The sequence below is a fragment of the Macrobrachium nipponense genome, chromosome 6, assembly GCF_015104395.2.
Source record: "Macrobrachium nipponense isolate FS-2020 chromosome 6, ASM1510439v2, whole genome shotgun sequence".
Lineage (NCBI taxonomy): Eukaryota > Metazoa > Arthropoda > Malacostraca > Decapoda > Palaemonidae > Macrobrachium > Macrobrachium nipponense.
In genome coordinates, this window is record NC_061108.1 from 129,944,933 (window position 1) to 129,954,375 (window position 9,443).

General features: G+C 34.9%; 1 protein-coding gene across 1 annotated transcript in view; it reads right to left on the reverse strand.

Annotated features, from left to right (window-relative positions):
• Nucleotides 1–250: 250 nt before the first annotated feature.
• LOC135216638 (cilia- and flagella-associated protein 251-like) overlaps nt 251–9,443 on the reverse strand; it is an 11,749-nt gene continuing 2,556 nt past the window's right edge. Inside the window, exon 2 of the mRNA XM_064252022.1 lies at nt 251–580. Coding sequence (XP_064108092.1) covers nt 251–580 — 330 coding nt within the window. The remainder of the gene's footprint in view (nt 581–9,443) is intronic.

The following is a 9,443-nucleotide window of genomic DNA, read 5'->3' on the forward strand; positions in this document are numbered from 1 at the left end:
GTTCCTTCCATCATGGCGTTTAAAAAAACAAACGTGTCTCAAAACTACAATTAAAGCAATTTTTCTTTCTCATTTTTTACTTTTCTCTTCTTGCTGCGTAAATGAACCTCTGGTCTATGTTGGACAATATGGCAAATTTCGACCCTTTGCTCCAGGGTACCTTGCCGATATTCTTTTCATTTCTCGTTGCCGAATTTCTCTCCGTTACTCGTGAATGCGGTACTGTTGCAATTCCTTGCATATTTCATGGCTATGTTGCTCCGCATTCAATCTGGAATTGGCTGTTCCTCATCTGTTTCCCAGTTGGAGCTTGTACCAACGCACCTTTCTTATGTTTTCTCTTCCAGTTCTTCAGACCTTCTTTCTGCTTTCTCTTCCAGTTCTTCAGACCTTCTTTCTGCTTTCTCTTCCAGTTCTTCAGGCTTCTTTCTGCTTTCTTTTCCAGTTCTTCAGGCTTTCTTTCTGCTTTCTCTTCCAGTTCTTCGGGTCTTCTTTCTGCTTTCGCTTCCAGTTCTTCAGGCCTTCTTTCTGCTTTCGCTTCCAGTTCTTCAGGGCCTTCTTTCAGCTCTCTCTTCCAGTTCTTCAGGATTTCATGACAGTGAAATCTAACCTCTTTCGTTTAATAACATTGCGTGTGTTCGAATGCATTGTTTGCATGATTCTTATTGGCAAGTCAGTTTATGTTAAAGTTGGTTTTATTCTATTACGAGCTTAGAGTGAATGGTTTCCTGTCATCGTTTATAAGATTAATTTTAGGAGAATAATTTCCTTGTTTGACAAAACACCCCTCAGACTTAACACCATATAGTATATACTTTAAATCCTTGGCATAAACCAAGAACCATTCTTTTAATTGCCTTTGAACCCCTCACTACAACATTTACTGTAGGCGATTAGTTCATTTACCTGAGTGATAAAGTCCCTTTTGTCACGCAGTTGCCTGTAACACTCGCTAAGCCTCTATCACCTTTACAGAGCGGAATTACCGTTTTCGTGTTCATGTCGTGTTCTTCCTTCTACCTCCAGTTCTTGAAATTCACACCTGAACAGATGGTTGCCTCGATTCTTATCATCACCTGGGCTTTTAGAGATGGTCCTGATTTTGGCCTTTGACTGTACTTTTTGAAATTGTTGATGGAGGGGGTCGGTGACCGCTCTAATAACCGAGGATTGGCAGTTAGAGAGCATCAACGTTGTTAGATGGATATTAAAATTGATAGGTCGCTAAATTTGCATAAACAATTTGAAGCTTCGTTTTCTGTAGGGTTTGTTCTAATCGGTTCAAATGAGCAAGAGGTCGTATTTACTTAATCTGTAAAAAAGAAACTCCTTATGACAGGTACTTGTCACTTTTGTATCAAAGACAGTACTTGCAATAGGTCCTAAGTTTATTTTATGTGTGCACACAAAAACACACATACATACATACATACATGCATACATACGTACAAACAAACGCGCACACATATGATTTTATATATATATATTATATATATATATATATATATATATATATATATATATATATATATATAACGAGGCAAACCACTTTGTAGCTATATCATGCACAGCTGGAGCCCATCTGATATCTTTTGACAATTTTTACACGGACTCAGAAGACCATGATGCAAGAGGAACGAACGACTTCTCTCTCTCTCTCTCTCTCTCTCTCTCTAGTACTTGTTATGTCGTGTCATTTACCCTACGAGTTTCCCTCCCTTTGTGATTTCGTGGTAGTGATGATTTTTCTTGCTTCGTGGGTCTTCTTTCATTTTTATTTTGTTTTATTTATGTTTTTTAAGTGCTGAAATTAGAGCGTTTTAAATTGATGCTAGATATTTCGTTTTTTTGGGGGGTGGTGTTAGATTCCCCTCGGACTTCCTTCACAGAGACCAAGGGCGTGCCATATCTGAAGGTTCTCTCTCTCTCTCCCTTTCTCTTACTCATTTTAATGTTGATTTAGGTACATGGGAAACAAATGTATAAGGTTACACGTACATAATTACATAATTTGTCTAATTTTCATGTATGGTACTGCATGTATATATGCTTTTATATTTCTTTCAAATTTCTGAAGAGTTGCATGCGTATGCAGACAGGTGTGCGTCTTTTTAAACTTTTACGAATAATGAGAGAGAGAGAGAGAGAGAGAGAGAGAGAGAGAGAGAGAGAGAGAGAGAGAGGGGGGGGGGAGGGGGGGGGGGGGGGTGCTACGCATACATATTTGTCTAATTTGCATGTGTGTTATGCTTTTATATTCCTTTCAAATTTCTGAAGATTTGCAGATTTGCATGCGTATGCAGACATGTGCGTCTTTTTAAACTTTTACAATAAAGTATGAGAGAGAGAGAGAGAGAGAGAGAGAGAGAGAGAGAGAGAGAGAGAGAGAGAGGGGGGGGCGCCAAGGGGAAGTAACAGATGATACCATCAGGGGCAGAGCGAAACAACACGGCCAAGGTACCTGCAAAGGGCCATATAGGGCCGGAACGCGTGACCAATTTCTGACATCAAGAGTCTGATATGTTCAGACCCCGTATGAATGTTTTATACGCTGGTTTGTTCGTGCGTGTTGCGTGTGTTAGCATTCAGGGTTCCTTGTGGTAATTTCATCTGGTAGCGTGTGTGTGTGTGTGTGTGGACGGCGTGTGAATGTGTGATTGTAGGGGGAGGGGGGGGGGGGGCGTCTGTCTCTCCTTTTGTGGGCGAGTTATGGATTTCGGCGTCGTGACCCTCCTGTATGGACATACAGTCATTTTCGTCTTTGATATTCATACAGTCATGTTCTTTTCTGATATAAAGTCGGTCACACTCCTGTCTGATATTTTTATACAGTCTCATTCCTCTCTGTTTTTTTTATATTTTTATACTGTCATATTCCTTTCTGATATTTTTTTAACGTCATATTCCTTCTTGATATTTTTATACATTCATATTCCTTTCTGATATATATACAGTTATTTATAGTCACATTTCTGTCTTGTATTTATACAGTCATATTCCTCTCTGATAACCATACAGTCATAGTCCTCTCTGATATTTTTATACAGTCAAATTCCTCTGATATTTGTGCAGTAACATTCGTCTCTGATTTTCATACAGTCATAGTCTTCTCTGATATTGATAGTCATAGTCATAGGTGAAATTTAAAGCCATATTCATTTGTGATATTCATACAGTCATATTCCTTTCTGAAATTCAGAGTCATAGTTCTCTCTGATATTTATAGTCTTATTCCTCTCCGATATTTATACAGTCACAGTCCTTTGATATTTATACAGCCACGCCCCTCTCTGCACTAGTGTACAGATGCATTTGCAATGTAGTTTTTTTTTTTTTTTTTTTTTTTTTTTTTTTTAACATGTCCAATGACCAAGAGTGCTTTGTAAAGAATTTCATGGTTTGTTTGGGACTATTTCTTTTAAATGGTTATTTTATCTGCATAAAAAAGCTGCCATGAATATGCAAGGCAGTAAGATTCACCTAGTTTCTACTTATAATTCCTCTGCGCCCATAACTTGTCACAACTCCGGCAAATGACCTTATTCTGCATCCAGTTTCTCCCTGAATGGAGACACAGGCATGTGGTGAAGTCTCAGTTATAGCAGTATTAGCATAACGCAACATACATATATCAAGAGGAGAAACTAATATTTTTTTTTTTCCTTGATGATTTTTATAAGGAAATTTTATTGTCTTCCATTGTCCTTTTCTTAGTTCGATTTTTTTTAATATAATTTTTGAAGCAGTAATATTGCTTTCCCCTTTTGGGATACTGATAAATAACGGCCATCTGCATCGATATGAATTTAATTTATGTGAACTGCTGCATCGTTCATGCACACACACTTTGTGTATACTCATTTTCCCCCTTCGTTCTTTGTTCTGCTCGGTGCGTCCATTATTCTCTGTTCAAAACTTGTCTTATCCTTTATTCTTTATTATTACACGGCTCCTTTATCTCCTCTGTTATTACGCTCAGGTCTCTCATTTCTAGTGGACGATATTTCTCATCGCATTCCTCATGACGTTCCAGAATCCATCCTCAAAGAATTCTCATAAAAGTAAAGCGTCGGCAGCGGCAGGGGCATCAAGGAGGTGGTGGGGAGGGGGGAGAGAGTTACTAGGGGTTGGGGTGGGGTCAGGTAGAGGTGGGCTCCCATCCTAAATAGTTATGAAGAGATGTTATATAACTTACGTAAAAAATTTTCTTATAGTTCATAGGAAATGGTTAACGTTAAGTTTCAATTTCCCTCAAGAACGTGGCCCCCCCCCCCAATAATATAATGATAATAATAAATAATATATTATTATAATTATTATTATGATTATTATTGATTATTATTATTATTATTATTATTATTATTATTATTATCATTCAGAAGGTGAACCCTATTCAAAGGAACATGCCCACCAAAGGGGCCACTGACTTGAAATTGAAGCTTCCGAAGAATAAGAATATGGTGTTCAGTGCGACGAAATAAGAGGAGGTAAATAAGTGTAGTACTGTTTAACAAATTAAAAAGATTATATCGTACATTATAGATAATATAATGAATTAATTACAGGCTGCTGGAAGTCTAAAGCTATCTTATACCAGTGATAACTGAAGAAAATAGTATATCTCGAGGAAAAAAGGGGGGAAAATTCGTGGTTCCTTTAAGAATCTCGCCCCCATTCCGTTCTGTGCTCAGCATTGTATTGATCATCGCTCATAGGAAGGCTATTCAGAATGCGAGTTAAACCAAATCTTAATTGGCGGAAAAGAAATCGTCAATACTTCATTTTGTCTTGGTGGCTGAATTCCCAGTAGGAAAGTCTTATCTCCAGTGAATCTGGTAATTACGGGAGTGTTGAAGACTTCTTAGGAAGAAGGAGGTTGATCGATTCCCCTTCTTTTTGATCCGGGGAGAGAGGAGAGAGGAGGAGGAGGAGGACGGGACGGAGGGAGAGGGGGAGGAGAGAGAGGAGGAGACAGAGAGGAGAGAGAGAAGAGGAGGAAGGAGAGGAGAGAGAGAGAGAGACGAGAGAGGTGGGAATATTCGACTTCGAAAGGACTGGGTTCATTTTAGGAGACAATACATTTTCATAAATCGATACTAGCGTGAACCTTACGAGCAAATTAGATTTGAATTAAAGTCGTATGAGGTGAATAACTGTGTGTCAGATTACGGAAAACTTTGGTATACATTGACTGAATTCTCCATTCGGAATTTCGTAAAATATAAAAAGGAAATATTGTACAACAGAGTGTGCTGTGAACACAATAACATTTCTTTGAGAGTGAATATATATACGAAGAATGACATGAAACTCAGGACTTGCCGTGGAGAAATGTAATCAGATAATATATATATATAGGATATAGATATATATATTATATAATATATATATATATATATATATATATATATATATATATATATTATATATATATATATATATTTCTGATAAAAAGAAAGCATATATATATGCTTTTTTTATTAGTCTGGTCGTGTTACCAAAAGTGGGTCGACTGCATGCCCTTGAAACCCTTGAGAAAAAACTCTGATGTAATGAATGATTTTCAACTCTGTCATCGATGGTTTTTTTTTTTTTTTGTTTTTTTTTTTTTTTTTTATTGTTGAAATACAACTATTGAATCTTTTATGGCTGTTATGTTTTTCTATGATACATAAACAAGTATAATACAGCGGAATTAAATACTTTGTATAATAATTTATACCTTACAAAAACTACTAGGAAATCTTCATCACAGAAACAGACGAAGTTTATTTTTAAATTTTTTTTTTTTTATGATACTGAAAAACTCGACTTTAATGATCCCCAGTGCTGTAATTACCTCATTCCGCTCGAGGAATATTTCATCGTGCATGCTCCAAGATATATGTTATGTGCCAAGTCCTAAAGGATGCTATCTGTCCTTTTTTTTTTTTTTTTTTTTTTTTTTTTTTTTTTTTTTTTTTTTTTTTTTTTTTTTTTTTTTTTTTTTTTTAATCCTGGAGTCTAGTTTTACGTTATTTTTCATAAGATAACATTATAATTCATCTTCCAGAATAAAGATGTTTAACTTTCACAGTTTTTTTTTTTTTTTTTATAAAACTTAGTATTTTCTCGTTTTCATTTGTATTATGTCACTTTTTTTTTAAATCCTGGAGTCTAGTTTTACGTTATTTTTCATAAGGCAACTTTATAGTTCATATTCCAGAATAAAGATGTTTTGTATATCACATCATTTTATAAATCTTAGTATTTTCTCGTTTTCATTTGTGTTATGTCAGTCTTTTTTTTTCTTTTTATCCTGGAGTCTAGTATTACGTTATTTTTCATAAGACAACATTATAGTTCATCATCATGAATGAAGATAATCTATATTTCACATTTTTAATAAATTTTAGTATTTTCTCGTTTTCATTTGTGTTATGTCAGTTTTTTTTTAGTTTTTTTTATAGTGATTTGGAAAGAATTAATGCTTTCTTTTGCATTGTCTTCAGACCTTATAACAGCATGTATTTGAGCAGCGTTTTTTCATTTTCGATCATATTGTCTGAAATATCCCATAAAGGTTTTGTTCCTACGAGATACATTTGCGGCTACTAATAATTTATGTTTCCTTCAGTGCCAGTTATAATTCATCTTTTCCAGTAATTAATCAGTGATTTATCATCATGTCGTTTATACAACCAGTATATTAGCGCGCAATCTTCTGAATATGTAGACATTTTTTATATATGGAGAAATATTAAAAAAAGATTATTCCCATATTAATGCGTCAGCATTTTTTTTTAATTCGTTGCGTTTAATGAACGGTATATGTTATACTTGTTCTTATATATATAGTTTATGTGTTATTACTCCTGTTAAGAGGTCAAAGGGGAGTCTTTATTTTATTTTTGTAGTAGCATTACCATAACGCAAACAACATACTACATACATACATACATACATACATATATATATATATATATATATATATATATATATATATATATATATATAAGTATATATATATATGTGTGTGTGTGTGTGTGTGTGTGTGTGTGTGTGTGTGTGTGTGTGTAATTGTTTTGTTAAGTCGCTTGATATATGAAGTGCACTTAAAAAAAAACCGCCCATTACGACGTTTCATGAAATGTAATTAATTCCTTCGCATGAGTATTTATTTACTTGCGTGTACCGGAAGGGTGGTGGGGGCGGGAGCGGGGGGGGAAAGGGGGGGGGAAGTTGAGGATGAGGAGGAGGAGGAGGAAGCAGCATTAGATTGCTTCATAACCGGTAGGTTCCCGCTGCCTAATTAGTTATATCCACAGTATCGACGTACCTAATCCGATTGATTTGCTTAGTAATTAGTTCCCTGTTTATTTTTGGAGTCCATAAATGATTAGCAGCAACAAAGGCCTAATTAACGTGGCGGGGCAATAGCACTGAAAGTCTGATTCGTTTTTTATCGGGGATTAATGCGATTCTAATCAAACGATTAACGGTAGGAGCCTGATTAAGTTATAGAACTGATAATTAGTTTATTGCTGTATGATGACTATTTTCGTTGCTTTTGGGACCGAATTAACGATGTTGTTGTTGAGTATGTGAGCGGAATCCGAGCTTTGTTGCGTCGTCTCCCATTATGCAAAGCCGAAATTACGTAAGTGAGTTCTTTGATTTTGTCTGTTTGAAACGTTGATGGAATTTTGTAACTTGATGTTTAGCATGAAGGAGGTATAAGGTGGTCGGGCTTGAATGGTTTTTTAACAGCACACACACTCACACACACACACACACACACGGACGCCTAAGAACTCGCTCATGTTCGCTTTAGAAAAAAAGATCACGCAAGTAGAGTGTATTGTCTTCAGAGCTGTAACTGATATACTCTACATTATAATCAATAATTGGGTACGAGTAAGAACTGTGAAAGCGATACGCTGTATTGCCGTGATTATTGCAGGGGGGACCTTCTACGCAGGGCGTTGACACGTACGCTGTATATATATATCTTGAATATGGAGCACTGTAGACTAATCAGCAGCTTCTTTGCAACGGTATTTCGGCCTCAATTTTTATTTATTTATTATTTATTTTTTGTCTGTACTTCACACGTCCCTAACCATTTTCCAGTTCAGTTTACCAATGTTCACTTCTGATTTAATGAAAAATTCCCAAGAGTATTTATAAATGTGAGTCATCCGGTAAATTGCTCCGTAATAATAATAATAATAATAATAATAATAATAATAATAATAATAATAATAATAATAATATATAATATATAATAATAATACTTTTCTTCGTGACAGCTGATGTCTTTCTTCTTTCAATGATGAAAGGTACTTGACATTGAAGAAGGGACATTCATATGTTAAGGATTATTTAGTTGTCAGGAAAATGCAATTAAAATGTACTTTGAGAACTGGAGGATTTTTGACGCTTAGTGAAGTGTCCGGAATCCATTGAAGAACCTGCAGATTTCTTTATAAATTTCGGAGTCTACGTCACAGAAATCGCGACAAGATTTTGAATGTGTAGTTAGTGGAAAATGTATCGTGTAGCATAATAAGAATTTATTCACTGGGATAAGGATTAACATTATTGTGAGAAGGAAAAAAAACAAAGTTTTCTTTGATTGTTCCGGTTTATCTCGAGGCATAAGAGAGAATTATCAATGATTATCTCTCTTCCTTTCGTTCTCTGCTCTTCGTAATGATGATAGGGTTCTTAGAGTATGTATTATGTGATAATAAAAAGCGTATAGTATAAATATTTTCTGTTCGAGAATGAATTAAGGTTATGTTTTTTGCAACTGGTAAAGGCACTCATTAGTCTCTTCCCTCATTCTCTCATCGATTGTATTACGTTTGATCTTTCATTCTCACATTTCTTGTAGATTGAGACATAAGTCGTAGGCATAAAGATATTATTGTTATTCATTGGAAAATATTTTCTTTATCATTTTTGGGGGGGATTATACTAATTTTTGTAGTCAGTAGCCGGTGAGCTGTCGTATTTATATCTTTTAAAAGTGGATGGAAAAATGAAGTACTTTGCGAAAGATTTGAAGAGAAATAGTGGTGTCAGAATAAAGGCCTTTCTTGTTTTTAAATAATTGACGAAAGAAGAGAACCTATGATCTTAGTTTTTTCACATTGTTACTCCTTTAAAAAAAAAAACAGAACAGCTGACAATTACCACTCACACACACACACACACACACACTTATGTATGTATGTATGTATGTATGTATGTATATATATATATATATATATATATATATATATATATATATATATATATATATATATGTATATATACATAATATATACACAGTGTATTGCGCTCGTATCAAGAAACTAATTTTTTTCAACCCGAGAACAGCATTTTTTCGCATCACTAATATTCCTTGTCGTGTAGCTCATGATATATTATTTGCTTCACTGCGGAATATGGAAACA